Raw genomic sequence first — 27,948 nt, 5'->3', positions numbered from 1 at the left:
GCTGTGGAGACGTTAACGTTAAACGTCTTTAAAAGGCGGTTCCTAGTCACGTGACCGCGGAGTAGTTTGTTTGGCCTAACGTAAACTTTATACTTCTGCGTATTGCATTCAAGCTTCAAAAATCATAAAGTTACATTCATTTGTGAAAATGATCTTGCTGAACAAAAACATGTTCATGATAATAAACGTTTGTTTGTTGTTGTTGAAGGAACCAGTGCGAGGCCAACTTCCTGGTTCCTGCAGTACTCTATGACGAGACAATGAAACTCTTTTTTTGAGATTAAGACGTAGGCAATGTGGTCGGAGTCTCTGGTTTGAGGGTAGAGTCCTGATCAGCTGAAGTCTCGGTTGGTGAGGATCATGGGGGCCACCAGGGTCCACATGTACAGGGCCAAGCACACCCAGCTGGAGGTGATCTTCACCCACACTGCTGGCCACTTGCTGGTTATGGTGTAGTCTGCATCCGGGCTGTCAAGAACCGAACACGACAAAAGGTCTCTCAGTCTTCAGTGTGTACTTTGTGTCTAAAGTTGCTCTACATTGTTTTTGTAAAAGATCCAACATCTGTCAAACTGTTTTATGCAGCTGGATGGATATATAGGCTGTGTTGGGAAGGGGAGGACTGACCTGTACCAGTTGGTGAGGGTCATCATAATGTAAAGTGAGGCCAGGAAGAGCATGAAGTGGAAGAAGGAGTAGCTGTACTGGACCATGTCACGCTCATTGTCCTCCACCCGCCTGGGTCCTGTGGACTCCTCTGAGAGGTCAGGGCTACTGCCGCCCTCAGCCAGGATGGCCGAGTCTTTGGAGGCCATGGTCAGCTTGTTCACCTGGCTGGTGCTGGACGAACGAATACTGAGGGAAGAATAAAGAGATAAATGGATAATGTGTGTCCAAACTGTGCTTTGTGTTTGCAATGGGCCTGAAGTGCACACCACAACATCATTTATCATACTGACAGGTGGTTGGTGACTTAAAATCTCTTTCTTTAGCCACACGAGCAAAGTTCAGATTGACAAAACAATTTCACCTCAGGTCCATCTAGTAGCTGTTCTGGTCCATCTAGTAGCTATTTTTTTTTTTTTTTTGGAAAAATAATTTAAAGTTAGACTTGAAAATAAAAGTATCCCCATGGTCGAAATCATGAGATAGAAAGTTGAAATCATGAGATTGCATGTTGTCTGTGTACCGACATTAAAACTATCACATCAGGTGGACAGGAGAGGCAACAGCCCGTAAAGTGGTTTTCCAACGATTGAAAAAGATCGACAAATAATCCCAAAATGTCCACGAAGAGAACAATTGATGCAGAGGGAAGAAAATGTAATGAAAGATGGGAAATACATGTTTGTGCTTCAAGGAGAAAAACGTGTCTGTCTTCTGTGTTATGAGGCGTGTCGGTGATGAAGGATACAATTCACGTCGGCATTTTGACACCAAACACGGAGCTAAATTTAGCCTCCGAGAAAAACATCAAACTGTCCAAGAATTAAAAGGCAGACTGCAATCACAGCAGAATATATTGACACAGCTACAGCCCAGTGCATGCTGAAGGTATGTGAGCAGAGCTCCGACCAGATACAGACTTTTACAAATGTCAGTTTGTGAAGAAACACCATCGCAGACCGAGTTCATGAACTAGCAGCAATCTAACAACACAGCTAGCTAAGAGACGAGCAGGTACTTGTGTTTCTAATGAACTGTTGATGAAAGCACAGACAACACGGATACATCATCTATCCATGTTCATCAGACCTGACTCTCAGTGAGGAGCTCTTGGATGTAGCTGCATGCACAGGACGACGACAGGGAGGAACATTAGTGATGCAGAGAGGTGACACAAACAGCTCTGAACAAAGTTAATGTCATAACTTGTGTTTGATATTTGTCTTTGTTATTTTCTTTAATAGTTTGATCTTTGATAGAGTCATGTGGGTTTCTTAACCCTCAATTAAAATGATTTATGTTATAATAACAGAAATGTGCTTAAATATAATTTTTTATTTATATAACTGCATGTACAATATTTTTACACTTGAATAAACAATAATCAAATGCAGAGAGAGTTATTTAACAATATGTTAGGAGAAGTTAGTTATACAGTCTTACAGTTACAACCGGCCCTTTGAGGGACCGTGATGCTGATGTGGCTCAGAGTGGAAATGAGTTTGACACCCCTGACATAGAATATTCGATTTTTAAAGTTACTATGAGGTACTTTTAAGTGGTTATTATTGTTAACAGATCTACTTCAGTAAACAAGAGCGTCAGAGAGAAGATGGTCTGTTTCTATAGAGTTATTCTTAATGCTCGTCATCGGTGCCACTGGGTCGGATTCCTGCCAAATCATGCAGGTTCACCAGAACCTCCTTCAGCTCAGACTCCAGCAGAGACCGGTCCACCGTGGACAGACCCAGATCCACCAGCAGAGACCGGTCCACCGTGGACAGACCCAGATCCTCCAGCAGAGACCGGTCCACCGTGGACAGACCCAGATCCACCAGCAGAGACCGGTCCACCGTGGACAGACCCAGATCCTCCAGCAGAGACCGGTCCACCGTGGACAGACCCAGATCCACCAGCAGAGACCGGTCCACCGTGGACAGACCCAGATCCTCCAGCAGAGACCGGTCCACCGTGGACAGACCCAGATCCACCAGCAGAGACCGGTCCACCGTGGACAGACCCAGATCCTCCAACAGAGACCAGTCCACCGTGGACAGACCCAGATCCTCCAGCAGAGACCAGTCCACCGTGGACAGACCCAGATCCTCCAACAGAGACCGGTCCACCGTGGACAGCCCCAGATCCTCCAACAGAGACCGGTCCACCGTGGACAGACTCAGATCCTCCAACAGAGACCGGTCCACCGTGGACAGACCCAGATCCTCCAACAGAGACCGGTCCACCGTGGACAGACCCAGATCCTCCAACAGAGACCGGTCCACCGTGGACAGACTCAGATCCTCCAACAGAGACCGGTCCACCGTGGACAGACCCAGATCCTCCAACAGAGACCGGTCCACCGAGGACAGACCTTCCAGCAGAGACCAGTCCACCATAGACAGACTCAGATCCTCCAACAGAGACCAGTCCACCGTGGACAGACCCAGATCCTCCAGCAGAGACCAGTCCACCGTGGACAGACCCAGATCCTCCAACAGAGACCAGTCCACCGTGGACAGACCCAGATCCTCCAGCAGAGACCAGTCCACCGTGGACAGACCCAGATCCTCCAGCAGAGACCAGTCCACCGTGGACAGACCCAGATCCTCCAGCAGAGACCGGTCCACCGAGGACAGACCTTCCAGCAGAGACCAGTCCACCGTAGACAGACCCAGATCCTCCAGCAGAGACCGGTCCACCGAGGACAGACCCAGATCCTCCAGCAGAGACCGGTCCACCGAGGACAGACCTTCCAGCAGAGACCAGTCCACCGTAGACAGACCCAGATCCTCCAGCAGAGACCGGTCCACCGAGGACAGACCCAGATCCTCCAGCAGAGACCAGTCCACCGAGGACAGACCTTCCAGCAGAGACCAGTCCACCGTAGACAGACCCAGATCCTCCAGCAGAGACCGGTCCACTGTGGACAGACCCAGATCCTCCAACAGAGACCAGTCCACCGTGGACAGACCCAGATCCTCCAGCAGAGACCAGTCCACCGTGGACAGACCCAGATCCTCCAGCAGAGACCGGTCCACCGAGGACAGACCCAGATCCTCCAGCAGAGACCGGTCCACCGAGGACAGACCTTCCAGCAGAGACCAGTCCACCGTAGACAGACCCAGATCCTCCAGCAGAGACCAGTCCACCGTGGACAGACCCAGATCCTCCAACAGAGACCAGTCCACCGTGGACAGACCCAGATCCTCCAGCAGAGACCGGTCCACCGTGGACAGACCCAGATCCTCCAACAGAGACCAGTCCACCGTGGACAGACCCAGATCCTCCAGCAGAGACCAGTCCACCGTGGACAGACCCAGATCCTCCAGCAGAGACCGGTCCACCGTGGACAGACCCAGATCCTCCAACAGAGACCAGTCCACCGTGGACAGACCCAGATCCTCCAGCAGAGACCAGTCCACCGTGGACAGACCCAGATCCTCCAGCAGAGACCGGTCCACCGTGGACAGACCCAGATCCTCCAACAGAGACCGGTCCACCGTGGACAGACCCAGATCCTCCAGCAGAGACCGGTCCACCGAGGACAGACCCAGATCCTCCAGCAGAGACCAGTCCACCGTGGACAGACCCAGATCCTCCAGCAGAGACCGGTCCACCGAGGACAGACCCAGATCCTCCAGCAGAGACCGGTCCACCGAGGACAGACCCAGATCCTCCAGCAGAGACCAGTCCACCGTCGACAGACCCATATCCTCCAGCAGAGACCAGTCCACCGTGGACAGACCCAGATCCTCCAGCAGAGACCGGTCCACCGAGGACAGACCCAGATCCTCCAGCAGAGACCGGTCCACCGAGGACAGACCCAGATCCTCCAGCAGAGACCGGTCCACCGAGGACAGACCTTCCAGCAGAGACCAGTCCACCGTAGACAGACCCAGATCCTCCAGCAGAGACCGGTCCACCGAGGACAGACCCAGATCCTCCAGCAGAGACCGGTCCACCGAGGACAGACCTTCCAGCAGAGACCAGTCCACCGTAGACAGACCCAGATCCTCCAGCAGAGACCGGTCCACCGAGGACAGACCCCCTCCTCCAGGAGCAGCGTCTCCTCCCCCTCCTCCAGGAGCAGCGTCTCCTCCCCCTCCTCCAGGAGCAGCGTCTCCTCCTCCTCCTCCAGGAGCAGAGCTTCTCCTCTCCTTCTGTCCTCGCTGGAAGCCGACACCGACACTAAGCTGCTGGAGGGTATTGCTGGGCCCCCTGAAGGGAAGGGAGGCACGGGAGAACCAGGACTGAGAGGAGCAGACTGTCAGACCCTGCTGCAGTAACATGAGAGGTTTTCTGAAGGGACTCTTGTCCACAGGGACCACCAACATCAACACAACATGAAAGTTCCTCGTAGCAGCCGTGACTCTTTTTCTCCGTGAGTGCTTGAAATACTTTTCCACATTGTTGGCTAAAAAGTTGAGTTTGAAGAATCATTCATGACCTTGGAAAAGGGAGCTGGCAGATGAAAATGACTGTATTATAATGTAAAGATCATAAGATATGACTGAAAGCTCCAGAACAGAAACTAAATAGAAATTGAGGTGAGACTAAACTTTGAAACTCAGTTTACTTCATTCGTTTTGAAATGGAGAAGGAATTATACGTTAATAAATGATGAATAAGTGTTTTGTCACATCATTTTATTTCTTTTGTATTTCATGCATTTGTTTATGACAGTGAAGAGGGCTTGCATGTGCTGAGCAGTAAAGAGAGTCTTGTGACAAACATTTGTACAGTTTCCCATAGACAGCCCATCCTAATTAAATCATCTCAGTGGAAACGAGGCAAAGCTTTCTTTGCTCTTTGAAAACGTGTCTGACTTAACCAGAACCGTCACGTCATGTCATGAGAACATTTCTAGACTTAGTCATGAGTTTGTGACCGAAGACTGACACCGGGATGGTCGCATTGTTTCTTGTCTCACCTTGAGTAGAGGATGCACAGGACGAATATAGAGAGTCCCACGATGCTCTGGGCGTCCCACCACTGCAGGTATGGAGTTGTCAGGACTGGTTCCTCTGTGCCGATGATCACTACGGCTGTCTGGTTCTCCATCTCCAGTGGGGCAGGGGTGGGGACCGCAATCTGCTGGAAGATTCTCAGTAGGCTGGGGTTACATTCTTGGTCTGAGAGCAGGAGAGAAGAGTACAATGTTTAAATCTACAGCTAGAAATGGTGACAGAGGCTGATTCTGAGTATTGAGCCGCGTTACAAACCACCTTTTTACCCAAGCAAGGCGCAAGGATGAAGTGACAGGATGAAGGGGCTGTTAAAAATTGTTAGGGGGCACTCTTTTCTCAAAAATAACAGATTTAACCATTTAAAGGGCACCACAGACTGTATATCAGACGTGGATGTAGTCACTGTGATGTCACCCATTTGTTTGTGGACTACGGTTTTGAAGCCTTGAGTTTAGCCTTTTTTTTGACATCGGCATCTTCTTTTTTTACCAGAAGTGAATCGCGAGGGTGGAGCTAAGTATGCTGAATTACATATTTTCAGGCAACCAAAATACTACAATTAACTTTGAACTGAAAATGACGACGTTCTAACACAAAAACTCAGACCGGACAACGCTGTGGTAGCGATCTGTCAGTCACAAGGTAGCCCCGCCCTAAAGCATACTCTGCTTTATGGTCTGTTTGACTCTAAATGGACCATCATTTACTAAATGAACATCATGCTGTGTTGCAGAATACCTGAAACTAGAGATTGAGACTATAGACGAGAGAAAGAGCTATAAGTAACCAAACTAAGTGACATGTTCTGTGACTGTTGAGCTTCTCAACTCAACTTTCAGTACTATTGCAGTAGTCAGTGGGAGACAGTGACTAATATTGTTTGGCTTGTTTGAAGTATAACTTTGGAGAAAGAAATACACTACTATACAATTTAGGCTTTACTTCATGAAAAATATTATATCACTCCAAAAGTTACCCTGCCGGCCCCCTTGCTTCTGTGAGCACAAGGCATGAGATCCATGAAAGTAGCTTGAAAATGATATTTAAACTCTTCCAAATCAAATGCAATGCTTTGAGCGTGGATACCTTTGCACATTCTATGGAGGAATCAATTAACTACGGCATGTTGCACTGCCACAACACACATCATGCATTTTGAAAAGAACAACCAAACGCATTACTAACAGAAGCAATAATTCATACTCATATGGCATAAAAAGGATGCTATTTCAAATGACTGCAACAATGCATAACAACAGTGCCAAGGACGGAAACATGTTCGGTTTCTTGTTTGGGGCTAATGGATGGTTATTCCTGCTAATTCATAACTGCATGATTGTTTAAAGCAACATTTCAGGCAACCAGCAAACATCCTCACCAGGCTCATTGGTCATGGCGGACCAGGTCAGATACATGGTGTACAGGGTGATGATGGAGGACTGGAGAAGACCTGAACGTGTCTGAGACTCCTTTGGACAAACACAGATAAAACAGTCAGAAATTCATACATTCATAACGTGGAATACTCCATGATAACTGAGCAAACTCCATTCACTGATGAAGAATGTAAAATGTGGCTGAAAGTATGGAAAATGCCAGTGAGTGGACATTGAGTTGAGATTATTTTGTCAAGGCTTGGGAATAGGTTGTGATCCAATGTTCAGTTCAACACAAAGAACATAAATACAAATATACATCTTAGAATAGAATAAAATTGAATAAAACAATGTCCATAGTTACTTATATACAAATCCATATATACCAGGAGAGCCTTTGGTTTGGTGGGAATGAGGGTAGTGCAAAAGACGCTGGTACAATAATGTGTAAAACCAGCGTAGCAGAAAGTTCCATGTCATGTATTTATGGGTGTGGAGGATGAGCTGCGGCGTCTTACAGCCAGAGGAAAGAAGCTGCTCTGTAGTCTGGTGTTAAAGCAGCTGATACCGGGGGTGGCTGGGTATTGCCTTTTGATAACCATTGGGCTCTGCTCAGGCAATTCAAGCTGAAATGCCCTCCTGTCCTGGGTCGTGCACATCCCTTGCCAGCTTGTAATATTTCCAGTCAGGATGCATTCTACTGCTCCTCTCTAAAAGGTTAACAAGAACATGGCAGGGGCATTTATTTTTATTTCCTTAAGAAATACAGCCCTTTCTGAGCTTTCTTGTGGACATGTGTGTAAAACTTGTTTTGTTTCCATGAAATTTGTATGTTTGAGTTTATAGGGGAAGATCTTAAGTATCAAGCACGACCTTATATTATTGAAGACTACCATGATACTCTGTTGTATTTTCTGAAACCAAAGAACCAATCTACTTCCTGTTTACACCGGCACCCGCATGCCCAGTGTACGTGAATAGTCATGTGATATTCGTTTTCAGGCATAATATGGACCGAAGTCATTGAGAAAACAGTGCTGGAACCGTGTGGACAGAGATGGTTTTTGTTTTAAGACCGCGGTTTTAAATGAAAACGTATTAGTGTGGATGTAGCGTGCGTAAAAGGGTTAAAGTTTAAGACAAAAACACGGACAACTCCCAGAGCGGACAACGCCGTGTTAGCGACCTGTCAATCACAAGGGAGCCCCGCCCTAAAGCATACTCTGCTGTTTTTCCACTTTGTGTATCTCAAAAGCCCGGCACATCTTTGTATTGTTGCATCGAACGACTGCTCACGCCTGCCTGAAGTACTTTACCTGTACTTTATGCAGCACAGAGACAACAGAGACCACGGTGCAGAACAACATGTTGAAGCTGATGAAGAACTTGTTTATGAAGCATCCATCAGGCTTGGTGTAGAAGACGAAGAACAGCACGACAGCAGTAAATGACAGGATGTAGTTGAGGATCGTGACCGCCAGCAAAGCTGAAAACCAAAGGTAGAAAAGGTAAATATCTGATACAAAAATAGCCTGAAACTTATCACGAAGTGTATAAGTAAACTATATTTCTAATTTCAAGTGTTCAGTCCCAGCACCCAGTCTTTAAATGTTTCTTTCAGTTTTCCATTGTGTTTTGCATCATTAAAGTGTCATGTCCATCAACACCCCAAATTTAAAAAAGCAACAAATTTGAGTCTGCATGTTTCATTCTGTTCTTTGAAAGTACACACTCAAAACACAGTTGTAAGCAGCATGTGTTTGTGCCACAGCTTGAGTCGCTGACCTGCATACCAGCACCTGGAGTTGCCAGTCTCCATCTTGTCCACCCAGGACTCGTTCCAGGAGTGGGCGAAGTCCACCAGCAGCACCAGCTGGATCAGAATGAAACAGAAAGCTCCACCGGAGCCCACGACAAACCACGCTGCGACGACAGACATTCAATTACTCCTCTGTCATGCAGTGTCACAACTCTGTGTCTGTCAAGATCTGAGATGGCAAAAACTTAAAAGATAAAGTTCTTACTGTAAGTAAAAGGCCCATCTGGAATGTAAAAGGCACCGACTGTAATGGCCATCAAGGCAGTAAACTTAAAGAACCAAAATCTGAAAACAAATGACACAGTCGAATGTACATAAACATACATTTTAGAGTTCTATCTCGTGATCCTCACGATGTCATCACTTGCCACTTTCAACAACAGAATAACATGATGCAAGGTTTATATGTGAGACAAACAATTGGAGCTGCAGAGTGGTCAGCAGAGGAACCATGTGGTTACTGTGCACTGGACTGTTTATTAACCACTACATATCCAATACTCCAGCAATAGGCCAAAGCTGCGATGTAAAGCCATCTAGCTAGCTTGCATTATTCTGTTTTATTGGCCGACATAACGGTCTCTAAGAGGCTGTAGCTGGCTTGGGACATCATATGAAACTAGACGACCTGATGAATCCATTAGGTACCAATTATGTCATGTTAGCTTGTCGGGAAGGAGGCTAAATAACACTCCAGATCTTGGTGAGGGAAGAACTAGCATGGCCATTTTCACAGGGGTCCCCTGACCTCTCACCTCCGGATATGTTAATAAAAATGGGTTCTATTCTTCTTTACGTCTTTACAGACCCGTACACTTTATAATAATCTCATGCAGTTAGGGGCTCACTAGGTTAAGAGGGTTGTCTGGTAACCGCAGGGTCAACGGTTCGATCCTTGACTGGGACGTGTCAAAGTGTCATTGAGCAAGATACTGAACCCCTATAGGCTCCCCGGGCGCCTGTCATTGGCAGCCCACTGCTCCCTATATACAGGGATGGGTCAAATGCAGAGACACATTCCCCTTCCGGGATCAATATAGTATCATAAATTAAATTAAATTAAATACATAAAAGACAACTGGTCTTTGTATCATTGTTTATTTATTAATTTCTCTGCAAGGAAATAAATCATTTCCACCACACAGACCAAGTGAGCAACTTTAGGAGATATAAACATACTGCCGCACCGATGAAGTGTCCACTGGATGACCAACGTGTTTGAACATTAATTCAAATGTTTCCATAAAGTGCACTATTGGTCAAAAAGGAGAAAAGTGGCAACAACCACGTCCTATTTCTTCACAGAGGTTAAAGTGTAACTTCACCCCCAGGTCTGAGCCTAAGTCCACCCACTTCAGCATTTTCAACAATCCCCAAAGGTGGGCATGTGGCTGAGATGTAACCACGGCCACTTCCATATGACCTTGACGCAGCGTCAACAAATATGACCAAATATGAGCAGATGACAGCTAGCTACAGTACCTTGGTAAACAGTTGTATGGCCTGAATTTGATGAATTTACTGTTTCTTGATCCTCACTGCCCACCGCTGGGAGACTACTTCACCAGGAGGAGAGCTGGGCGCCAGCTTGCGAGCAGTAGTTACTCGTATTCCAACCCTAACCCGTCTCCGAAGCGCTTTTCTCTCAATTTCGGTAACCAGTGTAATGTGGAATTAGCAATTAGCGAATTAGCCAGCCGCTAAATGAGTCAAATTAAAAAGACCTAATGCTTCACCTACACACTCTTCAGAATGTACTTGTACTTCTTTACACTAAAAGAAAGGGAAACCTTTGGAGGTGTAGTCATGGTTTTACTGGTCCGGCCCACTTGAGTTCAAATTGTCTGTCTGTGGCCCATGAACTAAAATGAGTTTGATGATCATTTGTTTTCAGAATTACTTTTCTGTGCGCTGCTCATTGTTTACAGTCCGATAAAAAACGTAAGATGAGACTGGAGTTGGAGGTGTACGACCGGGTTCTTTCACAATTAGCCAGTTGACAAGCTCATTTTAATCCAATAAAAAGCTAAATCATGGTCAGACGATAGCCGGCGGGTTCATAAATTACATTTCAGCCAATGCGATCCACCTCCTCTGCTCTCCACACGGACTGTTCACCTACATTCAACCAAAGTCCACTTGGACGTGACTATTCAGTACTATTCTAAACCAAAAACTAAACCAGAAAACTGCCGATGGCCAAATCTTCTCCCGTTTCTTACGTATAAATCCAGAATCTGTTTACAATGACTAATTGTTGCCTTTTCAATTATTTAGTCAACATAAAAACATTGTAAAGGCAACACAAAAGTTGCTTAGCATTCAGTCAAGCAAAAATAATAACAGCATTTTTACAAGTAGGCTCCCACACGGACAACTCACAGCAGCCTGTTTCACAGGCCTGAATATGACCACTCAATGGTTGCGTGGGACACTGACTAAAAACACAGACGTAAAAGATTGTTTATCGTGTAGTCTACTGTAGCTATCACTACCACGGGAGGTTATCACATGTTAATTCATCACACAGCCCTGTCACGGACATACCCCGCTCGTAAACAAATGCCCTCAATGCCCTTCTTTTAAAATGGTGACGATGCGGAAATCCGGGTTGGCAAAGTGGTACGAGGAAGTGATTCGATCGTCCTGTCGGAGCAGAAGGCTGGCATCTGTTTTCTTTGTTTTTCTTCTTTAAAGTCCGCATTACAGATATATGTGTGTGGTGCTCGTACTGAATCCTCCAGTCAAGTGAATCCTGAGAGTTCTTCGGGCCTTGGAGCTGCCTGCTACGGATGCTGGAAATAGCATCTTCCTGACATAAGACAGGAAGATGGACTGGACTGGACTGGACTGGACTCACGAGACTCTCAGGCACTCCGGTAAAAGCAATGAGAAAATATTTCCCTTATTTTTGTTGAACTGAACTGGAAAGAAAATAATATTTTGTTTTCCTGATTAAGTGGACAATACGGACTGGCTTGTTTTTGCCTGCACGTGAGTTACTATACATTTGCATTGGGAGATATCTGTTGTGGTGGTTGACTTAAATCTCTGAATAACATCCATTCAAATATCATGACACAATTTCATTCAATTGACCGTAGAAGCCTAGAAGACATTATACAACATCTGAAGTCATCCTGCTGCTGCTTGGATATTCTACCAACACACTTTTTCAAAAATATTTCAAACTGCATGACCACTGATCTCTTACATATTGTAAACACATCCCTTCTCTCAGGTGTCTTCCCACAAGCCCTAAAAACTGCAGTTATTAAACCGCTCCTAAAGAAAGCTAGTTTAGACTCCGCAACGATGAAAAATTATAGGCCAATATCAAACCTCCCATTTTTAAGTAAAATAATTGAACAAGCGGTTTTCCAACAGCTGACCAACTTCTTGGCCGTAAATAACTGCTTTGATGTTTTCCAGTCAGGCTTTCGACAGCACCACAGTACTGAAACTGCTCTTGTTAAGGTTTTCAACGACATCCACTTAAACATAGACAATGGCAGAAGTTCAGTCTTAGTGTTACTGGATCTCAGTGCTGCATTCGACACGGTCGACCATGCCATACTCCTAGAAAGACTAAACATCTGGGTGGGACTCTCTGGCACAGCACTTAACTGGTTTGAATCCTACTTGAAGGGCCGAGAATACTTTGTGTCTGTGGCTGATTACACATCAGAGCTGACTAAAATGACATGTGGTGTTCCCCAAGGTTCAATACTGGGGCCTCTTCTGTTCAACATCTACATGCTTCCACTAGCTCAGATTATGGAAAGCAACAAAGTGTGTTATCATAATTATGCAGACGACACACAAATCTACATAACTATGTCACCAGGGGACTATAATCCCATACAAGGGCTGGGTAACTGCATTGAACAAACCAACAACTGGATGTGCCAGAATTTTCTTCAATTAAACAAAGATAAAACAGAAGTAATTGTTTTTGGTACGAAGAATGAACAATTGAAAATCACCGCTCAGCTTCAGTCACTGATGTTAAAACCCACAAACCAAGCCAGAAATCTAGGTGTAGTTATGGATTCAGACCTCAACCTGAACAGCCATATCAAGACAATTACAAAATCAGCCTACTATCACCTGAAGAATATATCAAGGATTAGAGGACTTATGTCTCAACAGGATTTGGAAAAACTTGTCCACGCATTTATCTTCAGCAGACTGGACTACTGTAACGGTGTGTTTACAGGTCTCTGTAAAAAGTCCGTCAGAAAGCTGCAGCTGATTCAGAACGCTGCAGCTCGAGTCCTCACTAAGACCAGGAGGGTGGACCACATCACTCCAGTTCTGAGGTCTTTGCACTGGCTTCCTGTCCAACAAAGAATTGACTTTAAAATCCTACTGTTGGTTTACAAAGCACTGAATGGTTTAGGGCCAAAATACATCTCTGATCTGTTGCTACCTTAAGAACCATCCCGACCCCTCAGGTCGTCTGGGACCGGTCTACTATCTGTTCCTAGAGTCAGAACTAAACATGGAGAAGCAGCGTTCAGTTTTTCTGCTCCACATATCTGGAACAAAGTCCCAGAAAGCTGCAGGTCTGCTGAGACCCTCAGCTCATTTAAATCAAGATTGAAGACCTTTCTGTTTGCTGCTGCCTTTAATTGAACCACATTCAATTAATATATTCATCAATTTCCTGCATTTCTGCATTTTACTGCTGTATTTTATGTCTTACACTGTTCTTAATTGCTGTTAAATCTCCTTTTCTTTTGCCTTATGTTTTGATGCTTTTAATGGTTTTAAAAGGACTGCACAATATATCTCCATTTCCTCCGGGACCGAGTTCGTGCAAGGCGTACACTATAAAACGCAGATCGGCAGAGATCTTTTCCAGACGTGGTTTGTGTGTGAGTAATTGCAGAATTGCGGCAGTGTATGGTTGATTGCGTGCAGCGCAATGTCTCAGGGAGACATCGATTCAAATTTAGAAAGTGTACAATATGTCGCCATTTCCTCCGGGACCGAGTTCGTGCAAGGCGTACACTATAAAACGCAGATCGGCAGAGATCTTTTCCAGACGTGGTTTGTGTGTGAGTAATTGCAGAATTGCGGCAGTGTATGGTTGATTGCGTGCAGCGTAATGTCTCAGGGAGACATCAATTATTGTTTCAATGTATGTTTTAAATCTCCTTTACTTTTTACTACTGAATTTTATTTCTTACACTGTTTCTTTAATTGTTTTTAAATCTCCTTTTCTTTTGCCTTATGTTTTGATACTTTTAATGGTTTTATGTGAAGCACTTTGAATTACCTTGTTGTTGAAATGTGCTATACAAATAAACTTGCCTTGCCTTGCCTTAAAAATATTGACTCATAAACCTGAAGAAAACATTTCAAGGCGCTGAGCTAACAGCCCCCAAGCAACCAGTCTAACCGTAACACTACACGTCCCATACAGCCTGGCCCATGCAGGCACACGTTGCTACATCAGACCACAACTAGGCGGGTACAAATTGATTGAGATAAGTGGATAAATGGATATGGAGGCCAGATCGGTAAATGAGTAACGTGCTGTCGATCTGAAAAACTAAAGTAAAGTAGTAGACGAATCTAAGGACTTCAACAGTGTGTGCAGGACAAAGGCCATCTGCTGAAGAACATGTTGTATAACTTATAACACCTCTGACCTAGTGTCGCAGTGCACAAATGCTCAGAGGACAGAGGAAGACAAAGGTCTTCTGTTAATGTGTTTGATGTAGGCCTACTCTGTCTCTGCACCTTCCACGCATGAAACACCTGCAGTGTAAATGTTGAGGTTGAAAGCCTTTAAATACAGAAGCAGGAAAGGAGACACACCACTGCAACGTGTGGGTAATGAAGTGCATCGTGTGTTACTGCAGTGCTTACCCATTGTGGATGGCTGCTCGAGGGTCTCTGCTGTTCTTGATGTTAATCATAAGAACGGCGAACCCCAAGAACCACATACTCATGCCAAAGCAGATGCGGTACACTGCCTTGTAGCCCACGAACATTTGACAGTTGACGTCAGCCTGCAGGCCGGGGATAGAAGAGCCAGCCCCGTCTTCACAGAAGCCTGGGATCTACAGCACATAACAGGAGGTCACATTTGAACATTTATAAACGATGGGCTGAAATGAGCAGGAGCTGAACTCCTTAGGATGCTGAATAGTGCCGGGCAATTAAACGAGTCTGTAATGAACCCGAATTTACACATCTAACCAAAAAAGCCCCGTTAGTCAGTGTGTGGCTCTGTGTGAATTCATCCAGAAAAGGGTTATTAGTACAATCAGCATTTCACCTCACGATAGCATTAACTTAGGTTACAAGTAGGGCTGCTCCCCGATACCCGGTTCTAAATGGGAACCGATAAGACAGTACTGAATACCCAGAGTGTCGATGAGGTCCAGAGTTAGCGGTTCTGCTATCGGTACTTTAGACGTTCTGGAGTGAGATGTCCTCGTCTCAAACCTCCTCTCTCTGTGTCTTTGTGCTTTACTCTGATACACACTCTGGGTACATCCCAAGTCTCTTATTGGTCATTTCCATACCGGAAGTTGTTCTGCGCGCCATATTGACGGCCGTCCCAAAGCTCTTATTTCTGCTCTGAGGATGGAGGATGGAGGAGGGAGGAGGGATGGAGGAGGAGCCATGAGCGAGGACGCACGAGACCAGCCTTCCAGCAAGTGTTTTAACGGCCGACAAGCCCTCATTGTTCATCAGTTATGTGATTGGATGCTGCAGCTGATCGGACTGATCAGATTAACACCAGAGTGAAGACAGATCAGAGATTAAACTCAAGCTTTATATTTGATTCGTTTTCTGATTCACCATCTGGTTTAAATAAGACTACAAACAACTTTCTTCATTTATTAGAAAGATTTGTCTTTTCATGATCTGATATTTCCCTCAATAACTTTTATTATGAATACAATTAAAGTGAGAGAGAGCTGGAGAGTTGAAACACTTTTTACATCATTTGTCATCATTTCATTCAGTCGCGTGAGACTGATCATTCCCCAGTGTCGGGTTTGATGAGTTTTATCATTTAAGTTTAACCTGAAACATGGAGCCTAATAAATGAATTACAGAGTTCAAGAGAAACCATAATCATATTCTGGGTTATTTAATGATGACATCTCAATCACAATTTCAAAACGTACAGACGCAAATAATTCATAAATATATAAACGCATTCCACTGGTAGAAATCGGTCCTGCACTTATAAACAGAACACAGTATAAATACCAGACTGTGTATAAATACCACAGACTGTGTATAAATACTCAATGCAGTTTGTTAAAGAGGTAACAGGCTACAGAGCGAAAACACTTCTACTCTGGCAGTGATGATTACTGTGTGTCTTTATTATTAGTATTATTCGTTACTATTATTAAGTACAGTGATCATGTGAACAGACACAAACTTATCAAACGTCTCTCCAGCTGTTAAAGCCGACTAACATCTGATCCAGCTGTGATCAGCTGTCATCAGAAACAGACGTCGCTTCACGTGACAATACAAAGGAAAGGACGTCTCATCTAGCTGAAAACATATTCCCTGTTTCCTCTCTCCTCGCATGGTTTCCTCCAGTGAGGGAAACGGGGATGCAATTAAGATGCATCAGATCAGAACGCTGTGTCCATATGTGTGTCCACAAATGAAGGATATACACATTTCATTTCACAATAAAAGCCTCTGTTATTCTTCATTGTAACCCTTCCTCCCTTCAGTATGAGTAGGTTTTATTGAAGAATAGCCGCTAACAAAGCTTGGCTGCTTTGGTGATAAACACATTTTCCTAGATCCCATCCTGGAGCGTACAGATTGGACAGATAATTTGAGGCAAAAATGTTAATGCATGTATACATTCACATTTGTATGAATGTATGTTTGTATAAAAACAACAACATTGGTCTATGCAGTATATCATGCTCTAATTTTGAAAATCTGTATCAGCCTTAAAACCCCTGGTGTGGTGGATATCATTCAGAGCTATAACGAGGTATTTGCATTGACTGTTAAGTGAGAACAATAAGCAACAATATTGAACCTGTGCATAGTGTTCGCTGACATTAGCACTGTGTAATATGAGTCAACTTGATCACTCATATGATCACTTCCCATTCTGTTTGACACAGAAATAGAGCGTTACTGTGAATAGAAAGGTCCGCTCTATGTATTCTTTATCTCCATAGTCCACTCGTACCCTTTTCAGCTGCTCATCCACACCCGGCGACAGCATGATGCAGGCAACGATGGTCCCCAGCAGCAAGATGGAGGCGTAGGTGATCCTGGTCACCGTGGAGTTCCTGGTGCTCGGGCAGCAGCTGCACATCAGACAGGTTGCACTGCTGCACAGGCACGGCACCTGGGAACACACACAAGCATGCTACTCAGCATCTACCTGTGAAAGACAAATATGCAGAAACATCAAATGCAGATGCCATGCAGGTTTACTGAATGATATAATTAAAGTACGAGGATCTTTTTAACTGGTTATGAAACAGTCTCAGTTGAATACTGATGCCCCTGTATGACCTTCATAAGCAAACCAGGGCGTCAGCGAGGAGATTGGCTCTTTCTTTAGAGTTAGCGTGTCTGATTCTCTTCAGCTTGGACTCCAGCAGCGACCAGCGACAGACACACCCCAAAGCCGGCTCCTCCCCCGGGCCAGGAGCAGAGCCGCATAATTGAATTTCTAATTCAACTTAGTTTTGTATGAAACAAATGTTTCAACAGCGAGCATGTGAATTCATTCTTCAGACAAACAGCCTCTTTTAGTTGCAAACTCAGTTTTGGTGATCTTCTTTGTGGGAATTGTTTTTATTTTATTTTACAGTGAACCATCATCGCCCTGTGAAAGCATGAGCAGTGAGCGATATCAGAGCATAACACACTTCCCATGTTGTTCTGTTAATTGGCAGGAGGCTGAGGCTAATGGCTTCTCTCTGCTTGTTCAGTATGGTGAATCAGATTCAACATGAGGGAGAAGACCATCATCTGAGAGTCATCTGCCGAGGCAGTACCATCTGATGACTTTGGGTCTGTGTCTGAACTAAAAGATTGCATCAATCTGATAATTAGTCTCGCTGCCTTTCAACTCTTGAACTAATCTACCATTATGATCATACCATCATAATGCTCTGAATATTGTAGAGAACCCTTATATTGCGACAAATACTGATTGTGATCATGTAAAGGTCACAATCAGAGGGGTACATCTGAGTCAGACCCTTTGGAGAGGACTATTACTGTTCAGTTGTTTCACTTCAATGAACAAAAAGCGGCACAGCGCTCAAACAGCCTGTGTGTTCAGTGACTCTCTGCCACACCAACAACTGAGCGGAGTCAAGAGACAAAGGCGGCCCGGGAAGATTGTCAACAACTTAATACCCCTGACAGCCAGACAAGGTCAGCTTAGCACCACCACAGACTGCCGGGGTGTGCCACATTACATGCAGGCAGCACACACTGAAAAAAAAAAGAAGTAACATTTACTTGAAAAAAGCTCGGTAACAATTTGCACTCAGACATTCTGAGCAATTTTTACTCAGGAATTCTCAAGTTAAGTTTACTTACTAGTAAGAATTGTTTTTTATCCAAAATATGCAAGTAACTTTTACTTGCAAATTTCTCCCTTCGACATAAAATGTACTGAGCCTTTTATAGTAATCTTTACTCAGGCTACCTTTGGATCTAATTACAAACCCCAGTAAAAATCAATTAGGTGTTTCATGTATATTTAACGAGCTTTTCTTTACTTTTTCTGTTGAGAAATATTAAGTAATATTTACACAATATATCTTTTATCTACTACTTCTCTACACAACTGTTCAAATATGACTGTTGCATTTTCTAAACTGGGCTACTGTTATTTAATAAAATTGTCTTAACATAAGGCTTCTACAACACATGAAACATCTTCTTTTAAACTGCAGCAGCTTTACTTGTGAACTGTGAAAGAGGTCACTGCTGACTGACACACACCAACACCAACATATATAATCTGGTTGGCATTGGCAGACAAAACATTTCTAAATCAGTGCTGCCAATAACAAATTTAAGGACACAAACGCTTAGTCATTTAACAAACACTTTTAATTAGAAACGATGGGTATTGCTTGACAACACTTAGATACACAGATGAAGCCCATGAGCAGAAGCCTTTGCCACACTTTGACAGTCATCAAGAACCTCTTTTCCCTCGATGACGACGAACACATTGTCAGGAGTGAAGCCTTTCTGTGTTGCATTTCCATGGATGACAAGGATCTTCATGACATGTTGAGCATAGTCCTCTTCAATGACATCTTTGAAATTCAAATTTACTAATGTTCATTTTTATGTCTTCGAGGCTGATGCGTTCTCAAAAAAGGACAATAGTGGGGGAAACTAACAAAAATATTGAATGTGTTCAAATGCGTCATTATGTATCTATTCTCAGTGTATATGAGCCCAACATCATTTTATATAATATTAATATAGGCTATCTAAACTTTACCAGGCTGGGTGAATCCAGCATGGGTCTTTGGTTCCTGCAACTCCGCCCTTTGTCCCAAGTATCTCCAGAAAGTTGGTAGTGCAATTGTCGAATTTCGACAAAAAGGTTCGCTCCAGATGAACTGTGGTTATTCTTCTGAACTCCTCATTGATCTGAAACAAAAGACAATAAAAAACATGATCAAGATGAGGTACCTTGCTAAAACAATTAATGCAGTAGTCCTGCCAGTATAATGTACTATTGAGCAGCAACACAAACTACGACTTCAAATGTATATGTCAAGTTAAACTATAACAGTACTAACTTAGTTGATTTTACCTTGAGTCAACTGTTGATGTCAACTTGCTGAGCGTGAACGTCCTTTAATATTCTGTGAAATATATAGAGAAATTATGTTAAAACATGAACACACAACATTAAATCTGAATTTGGCTTAAATCTTCATATCGATAGCATGTTTTATCCCCACATAAACAAGTCACCATGACGTTAATACTGAGATAAACAGCAGGCCTGGTCATGTTGATATGTGGCACTAACTCAACACAGTACTGGAACCTTGTTTCATGCCCACAGCCTTCATCATCAAGGACACCGCATTGGATAGAGACATAAGAGACAAGTTTAAAACTGATGACAGAAATATAAGTCACTGTAAAAATATGTCAGAATATGATAGTGACAAAATAATGTTAAGTGTATTAGACTCGCTCTATAGTCACTAATTCCACCATGTATGGGATATATTTTAGCACATGACCGTGTGCTCGTTACGGCTCAGCTATGATTCCCTGTCTTGTCACATTTCCCTCATTCGACCTCGGCTGGACTTGAGGATGTCCGAGAGAGAGCGCGCTGTGTGTGTGACTCAGCACAGCAAAGCACCTGTGTGGCAGAAGTGGGCTTCACAAAACCGAAGTAATTCCCCCTCCCCCTCGTCGACGGACCGCAGCTGGTCGAGCACCGTGTCCCCAGGCCAACAACTTTTCAAGGGAGAACCCTGTAAAGTCGCGACCAAAACCACGAAAAACAGCCACAAAATGTAGCGCCGTGAGCCATGTCTGTAATGCTGTCCCAAGTTAGCTAGCATGATAGCCTAACTAGCTAGCACGCTAAACTGACCAGTTCGCCAGTCTTCAGTGTTCACAACTCAAACACAGACTTGACCGAAGGCTCAACAGCAACGTAGAGTATTAATTAAACATATAACCTACCCCAATGGCTCCCGTCCATGAAGTTCCTCTCCTCAGGTCAAACGCTGCCGTCCTTGTTTCTGCTGTTCCGTTGTTTCGCTGAAGCAGTCAGTGCCTCCACATCAACCACAGGATATGTGTTGTCCCGATCTCTGAATAACATCCATTCAAATATCATGACACAATTTCATTCAATCGACCGTAGAAGCCTAGAAGACATTATACAACATCTGAAGTCATCCTCCTGCTGCTTGGATATTCTACCAACACACTTTTTCAAAGATATTTCAAACTGCATGACCACTGATCTTTTACAAATTGTAAACACATCCCTTCTCTCAGGTGTCTTCCCACAAGCCCTAAAAACTGCAGTTATTAAACCACTCCTAAAGAAGGCTAGTTTAGACTCCGCAACGATGAAAAATTATAGGCCAATATCAAACCTCCCATTTTTGAGTAAAATAATTAAAAAAGCGGTTTTCCAACAGCTGACCAACTTCTTGACCGTAAATAACTGCTTTGATGTTTTCCAGTCAGGCTTTCGACAGCACCACAGTACTGAAACTGCTCTTGTTAAGGTTTTCAACGACATCCACTTAAACATAGACAATGGCAGAAGTTCAGTCTTAGTGTTACTGGATCTCAGTGCTGCATTCGACACGGTCGACCATGCCATACTCCTAGAAAGACTAAACATCTGGGTGGGACTCTCTGGCACAGCACTTAACTGGTTTGAATCCTACTTGAAGGGCCGAGAATACTTTGTGTCTGTGGCTCATTACACATCGGAGCTGACTAAAATGACATGTGGTGTTCCCCAAGGTTCAATACTGGGGCCTCTTCTGTTCAACATCTACATGCTTCCACTAGCTCAGATTATGGAAAACAACAAAGTGTGTTATCATAATTATGCAGACGACACACAAATCTACATAACTATGTCACCCGGGGACTATAATCCCATACAAGGGCTGGGTAACTGCATTGAACAAATCAACAACTGGATGTGCCAGAATTTTCTTCAATTAAACAAAGATAAAACAGAAGTAATTGTTTTTGGTACCAAGGACGAACAATTGAAAATCACCGCTCAGCTTCAGTCACTGATGTTAAAACCCACAAACCAAGCCAGAAATCTAGGTGTAGTTATGGATTCAGATCTCAACCTGAACAGCCATATCAAGACAATTACAAAATCAGCCTACTATCACCTGAAGAATATATCAAGGATTAGAGGACTTATGTCTCAACAGGATTTGGAAAAACTTGTCCACGCATTTATCTTCAGCAGACTGGACTACTGTAACGGTGTGTTTACAGGTCTCTGTAAAAAGTCCGTCAGAAAGCTGCAGCTGATTCAGAACGCTGCAGCTCGAGTCCTCACTAAGACCAGGAGGGTGGATCATATCACCCCAGTTCTGATGTCTTTGCACTGGCTTCCTGTCCAACAAAGAATTGACTTTAAAATCCTGCTGTTGGTTTACAAAGCACTGAATGGTTTAGGGCCAAAATACATCTCTGATCTGCTGCTACCTTATGAACCATCCCGACCCCTCAGGTCGTCTGGGACCGGTCTACTTTCTGTTCCCAGAGTCAGAACTAAACATGGAGAAGCAGCGTTCAGTTTTTCTGCTCCACATATCTGGAACAAAGTCCCAGAAAGCTGCAGGTCTGCTGAGACCCTCAGCTCATTTAAATCAAGATTGAAGACTTTTCTGTTTGCTGCTGCCTTTAATTGAACCACATTCAATTAATATATTCATAAATTTCCTGCATTTCTGCATTTTACTCCTGCATTTTATTTCTTGCACTGTTTTTTAATGTTTTAATGAATGTTCTTAATTGTTTTAAAATCTCCTTTTCTTTTGCCTTGTGTTTTGATGCTTTTAATGGTTTTATGTGAAGCACTTTGAATTACCTTGTTGTTGAAATGTGCTATACAAATAAACTTGCCTTGCCTTGAAGAAAAAAGCGCTAACTCTCCTCTGACGTCACTCCCTGAGTACGCGCTATATGTTGCCAGGTTTCACTTGTATTACCCAAAGTACAATTTACTTTGTTGTGTCAGGTAGTGCATTCAATACAGTAGTTTAGTAGATATTACTTAGTGTGAATGATTACAATGTACTTGTAAAAATGAGGATACATAATTACAAACAAACACCAAGTAACACATTAAATAAAAGGTGATATTTTAAAGTAAAAGCACTGGAATGATAATTTCTTGTAAAATTTACAAAAATAATCAAGGTAATAATTACAGGGCCAAAAAGTATTTTTTTTCAGTGCATGACCGGTGGTTTATTACAGTACAATCCACTGAGACGTGGTGTTTACTTTTGCTTGAGCTTCGCAGATGTGACAGTCCTCTACTGAAGCACACACAGGATTGATTTATTTATTCATCAAATAAAATCCTCCTGTGAGAATGTTTCTTCTTTCTGCTTTTGAATCACTATTCACCTAATACCAGGAATGTCTGATTATTGGACAACTTGTGATGTTTCCATTGTTTTGTTTATTTATTTATTTCTGCATGAATCCTGAGGAGTGGCAGCTTGTTACAGCTCTCCTGCTCACTGTTGAGCTTTCCCTTCAGCTTTCTTATTTGTGCCTTTTAGTACCTTTCTTTGTTATACTTATTTTACTTTTCAGTGCACTACTTTTACTGTGTGATTATTACCTATTTATTAAACTTGTTTTGATCTGGTTTTTATGTCTGTTGTTCGTTTGCACTATCCACTCTGCTGCTGTGATCCTGAATTACCTTGTTGTTGAAATGTGCTATACAAATAAACTTGCCTTGAAGAAAAAAGCGCTAACTCTTCTCTCCTTCACTGCGGACGTTGTTGTCCTGATCATGTGTGTGATATGCCACATCAACGCACGATGAGTTAATCCAATTAATCACGTGTTATGATTACCGCCGTACTTTGCCTTCGGCTTGTGTCTACAGTCCCTCACGTGAGAACACTTTATAACAGACGCCTTTAACAGAGGTTATTCGAACGTGTTACCGAGTCACCAAGAATAAATTTCGCTTTGTGGAAATATAAACGACACGTAATGAATCAAATCAAATCAAAGCGAATCAGGTCAAGTGCAGAAATAACCACTAAACGGAAATATTTCATATACTAGTTCAAGTTTATTCAATCAACGTGAGGAAAAGAAAAAAGCGCGAGATAATTGAATGGAGTTTGTCTTTCCGTGTCCCCGCTAATGCAAGCTGTCGGGGACAGAATGAGACGATTCAATAACTGAATAATTGAAAAAGTCCTGCATTGAGAAGAAGTTACCAATAAACTACAGTCGCGAGCTCAAGTACTTAATGACGTGCTGTGTATCTTATCAGCGGAGGACTGGGGCTTAGAACAGCAGACATTTGAAATGAGTCTGGCGCGTGTACTGTGCGCTGGAGTGATATTACCTGTTGCGGGTCACTCTTCATGACGTCACCGTACCTTACCTGTCCCGTCAATGATAAACAGTGGTTGTGAATAATCTCGGCACTGGCAGAACTCACCCAGCTCGCGAGGGAAAAGGCTCCCAGAACGGCTCCCATGTCTGCTCAGATCCAGTACCGTTGCAGGAGCGGACAGTCCGTACGGTAGATCCGCGTTCTTCCTCCTGGCACGTGCTCTGTTCCTCCAGGGTGGAGTCCAAACACACCGCAGGTCAAGAGTCTGAGGCGGCCGCGCAGGACGCCACATGGACAGGTAACAGAGCTCAGTGTGCACAGTCAATCCCGGATCGTCTCCGGGGCTAGAGGGCGTAATGCGGGTGACGTCATGACGGCGTTGACCTGTGGACGTGAACTGTACGCCGTGCGCCTTGTGGTTAGACCTGTTTATCTAATCAATATAAAATCATTGTAGTTGAAAGTCTCACTTTTTTGGATTTTTGAACTTTTACTTAAACTTGTATTCATTTGTCATATTTGACATTAAAACACACAAGTTAATACAGTAACAGGCCAAGTTTAGGATAGCAACCTACAGTTATTCTAATTATTGTTGGTTGTCAATTGATTCTATTTTTGACGAATCCTGTAGTATTCTGTATAATATCAGGAATGTATTTGCTTTCTCCTACCAAAAGTCTCAAAGCTAAAGGTACATCATTAATATGTAATCTATAATGTAAATGAAACATAAATATAATATGTATTAAAAAAGAAAGAAGCAAAAATCCTGACAAGCCGGAACCAGAGAATGGATGAAACATTTACTTGATAAATGAACGGAAAATCAATTATTGTTGAATATTGTTCTGTCGATCACCTAATCAATTTCATCTACATGTTTCAGCCCGACTATTTATGTTGGATATGATGTAAAGCTGAGTGGCCTGAACAAATGTTTTGTTGAATTGATTCATCATTTTATGGGTTGTCATTATGGTTCTTATAATGCTTGCACTTAATCTGTGGGCTTATCCCTAACCCTCTCTATTGATGTATGTGATGTCTGACATGGTTCAGGTTACACGAAATGAAAACTCATACTACAGAAATAAATGAACAGAAAATAACAATAAATGACAGCTAAGTTCACATAAACAGACATTGCAGACGTATGTTTCTTGTTTTGTAGTCAACAGATTTTAATTTCTGGTGAGGATATGCCACCTTGCAACATTTGCAATGTGCTCTTTAAGCCTAAGTCTGATGTAAGACCATCTCACTACACGGACACATGACAAATACCCTAATTAGATTGTGTTTTCCCTTCATTTCACTTTTTATGTTTCTCTACTTTAAATTAACTTCAGCATTAACATACAGCATTCTTGTATTTTGTTGCTCTTAAATTGAGTTTTTACGGTGTTGTTTTTCTGTTATCATTGAATTTATGGCGATAGGACTGTTACTATCTCAGTACTCTGACTGCACTAAGACCTGTCATGCTGTTTATTTATCTGGAACAAAGTCCAGAAAGCTGCAGGTCTGCTGAGACCTGAGAGGGGTACTGTCACGGTTTAGGCTTTGCCCCCTGTGTTCCTGTGTCTCTGTGTGTGTGTCTTTCTCCTGATTGCACTCATCCTTCTCACCTGCCCAGTCCACCCAGCTGCCTTCAATCTCCTCATCACCCCACACATATATAGTCCCCTGCTTTCCCTGTTCTGGTTGTCAGATCGTCCTTGTTCGTTCCCTGTCTGTTCCTTTAGTGCAGTGGTTCTCAAACTTTTTCTGTCGCGCCCCACTTTGGAGGAAGAAAAATGTTCATGCCCCACCGCCACAACAAAATTGTAACAAAATGGTCCATGTTGAACTTTTATTGAAATAACATTTTGTGACTCCTCCGTCTGTGCTTTTTCAAATAATAGAATAAAGAAAATTGCAATCACTTTTAAGTAAACCAGATTACTCCAGACAAAAACAAATAAAATGTGCAATCACTTTGTTAGAACAATGCAAATAAAGTTATATCTGTGCAAAAAGGAACTAAAATTTGGCAAAAAGCCTCCTGTGGACAGGTGTTGTAAATTAGCATTTCGCTTCAAACACTTAACACAGTGCATCTGGGCTTTGTGCATGAATGTATGTTACAATCTAATGCTACTGTGATGTCCATATCAAATAAAAATAAATATAACATTATTATGAGATGCTAAGTCATTATTTTGAGATAGAATCTCAGTATAATGACTTACAGATCTGTATTTTTCCTCACAGTGCGGAAACGGGCTTCCATACATTTCGCCATGTATTTATTAATTACTTAAAAAAAAAAGAATTCTGCATTTCCCCCTGCGGCCCACCTGTAATACCACCGCGCCCCACTAGAGGGGCGTGCTCCACAGTTTGAGAACCACTGCTTTAGTGTGTCTCCCTCGTGTTTGCTCAGTGCTCCAGAGTTTATTCCTGATTTGTACCTTTGCCTTTCTTTTGTTATTTTGGATATTTTTTCCCGCTCCGTTGGAGTCGCTTAAAGTTGGTTTTTGACCTTTTTTCCAGTAAAGATCCCTAAGGTTAAACTTCACATTGTCTCTTGTGTCTGTGTCTGTGATCTGCCCCTCGGCTTGACAGAATGTGCACGAAAACACACTGATTACTCCCACCAGTTATGGAAAATTGTGTCTGGGATACTGATACTGCCGAGGTTCATGGCAGTCAGAGCCCTCGAACATTCATGGCAGGCAAAAAAGAAGAAGGCCTGACAGGGAGTCTGTCCGATGAAAAGAATCCCAAAAAATCTCGGACTATGAACAAGACTGCTGTGGAAGCCCATCCTCTTATTAAATGTCTGAAGAAAAGGGAGGTCAAAGCTGGCACAGCCACACTGCTGACTTCTGCAGACGGCTACGGCTACATATGTGCCTGGTCTGTTAACATCAAGGGAGGTTTGCTAGGAATGTTCAGGGCAGAAGATGAGGAAGAACATACATTACTGACTGGGGATAGTACTGGCAAGATTTGTCAGTGGGACATTCAAAGATTTGGGTTTCGAAAACAGGCAAACAAAGGGCCGTTTGAGGTTACACATGGGTGGCGCATGTCATTGGCTCAACCTCCTCTGTTGGGCTCCTGGGAATGTCACCTTGTCACTTTTTTAAATGTTCAGGGTGACCACAGTTGTAAAAAATGACTGCGGGGTTTGCCTGTGGGAAAACACAGGCTCAACATAGGCCTCTTTGGGAAAGACGAATGCCTTAAGAAGAATGCTGACCAGGAGGAGGCAGCAAGATCAGCCACCATATTGACAAGAAACAATGAAAAGTCAATCTTTGACTTCCCAAAGTCCTCATGGCCCCCATCACCAATACCAAACTTTGAAAAGCTTTATGAAGAAATTGGACGCCAGATGTAGGGCCATGAGATTAGACCAAGATTTTACTCAAGAAAATAATTGGGCCCCTTGCAATTTCCTTCAAGCGAAGCACTCAAGCTCCCAGAACCAATAGCAACTTTTTTAGCCAAGTATGTTCCCAAATATAAGTCACGTTCCCCACATCGCTCCGGACAGCAAGCTTCAAGAGTGGTCCACCAGGGGTCTGAAAGAACATCAACACCAAGTTCACCAAACACCACCCCAACCTCAGACTGCACTAATGCTACAAACAGCTCACCAGTCATGCAGCAATCTGCTGATACAGTCAAGCAGAGGGCCGAACACAATTCAAAGCGTGTCCATTTACCCCCCATCTCAGAGAAAGTGCAGCAGTCAGACCCAGCTCAAGTCACAGCTGCCGCAGATTCAGCAGGGAGACACATTAAAAGTCCACCAAGCACTCTGATGGCTATGAAGACCTGACCACACATGCAGCTACCAGCAAGCACAGTCAAGCAGCGGTCTGTACACACATCAAAGAATTCATTTTAATTTCATGTTAATGTTTATGTTGTTATAAACTTTATGACTTCATAACTAATATGACCTTGTTGTTTAGTATTCCTGAAATTTGCGTGAACAAAGCTCTTTGGGGCCAG

General features: G+C 43.4%; 1 protein-coding gene across 1 annotated transcript; it reads right to left on the bottom strand.

Moving 5' to 3' along the window:
• Positions 1 to 229: 229 nt before the first annotated feature.
• Positions 230 to 24,145, bottom strand: serinc3 (serine incorporator 3). The gene is made up of 10 exons (XM_079266376.1): positions 24,043 to 24,145; positions 17,029 to 17,190; positions 14,709 to 14,902; positions 9,034 to 9,113; positions 8,795 to 8,932; positions 8,326 to 8,495; positions 7,012 to 7,102; positions 5,597 to 5,798; positions 628 to 855; positions 230 to 468 (listed from the first exon to the last, which is right to left on the bottom strand). Exons 1-10 carry the CDS (start codon positions 24,079 to 24,081, stop codon positions 333 to 335), a joined length of 1,440 nt encoding a protein of 479 aa, XP_079122502.1. The 5' UTR covers positions 24,082 to 24,145; the 3' UTR covers positions 230 to 332.
• Positions 24,146 to 27,948: the final 3,803 nt, after the last annotated feature.

Source organism: Melanostigma gelatinosum (assembly GCF_949748355.1).
Source record: "Melanostigma gelatinosum genome assembly, chromosome: 3".
NCBI lineage: Eukaryota > Metazoa > Chordata > Actinopteri > Perciformes > Zoarcidae > Melanostigma > Melanostigma gelatinosum.
Note: the sequence above shows the minus strand (reverse complement) of the source record. Positions and strands in the feature narration are given on the sequence as shown.

Bases quoted from the DNA above. Each gene is read 5' to 3' on its own strand.
- serinc3 (XM_079266376.1), bottom strand. From the start codon at position 24,081: ATGGGAGCCGTTCTGGGAGCCTTTTCCCTCGCGAGCTGG. The intron at 7,103-8,325 runs GTAAAGTACTTC...GTTTGTCCAAAG, and splicing joins CTGTGCTGCATAAAGTACAG to GAGTCTCAGACACGTTCAGG. The intron at 469-627 runs GTCAGTCCTCCC...GGTTCTTGACAG, and splicing joins ACCCTCACCAACTGGTACAG to CCCGGATGCAGACTACACCA.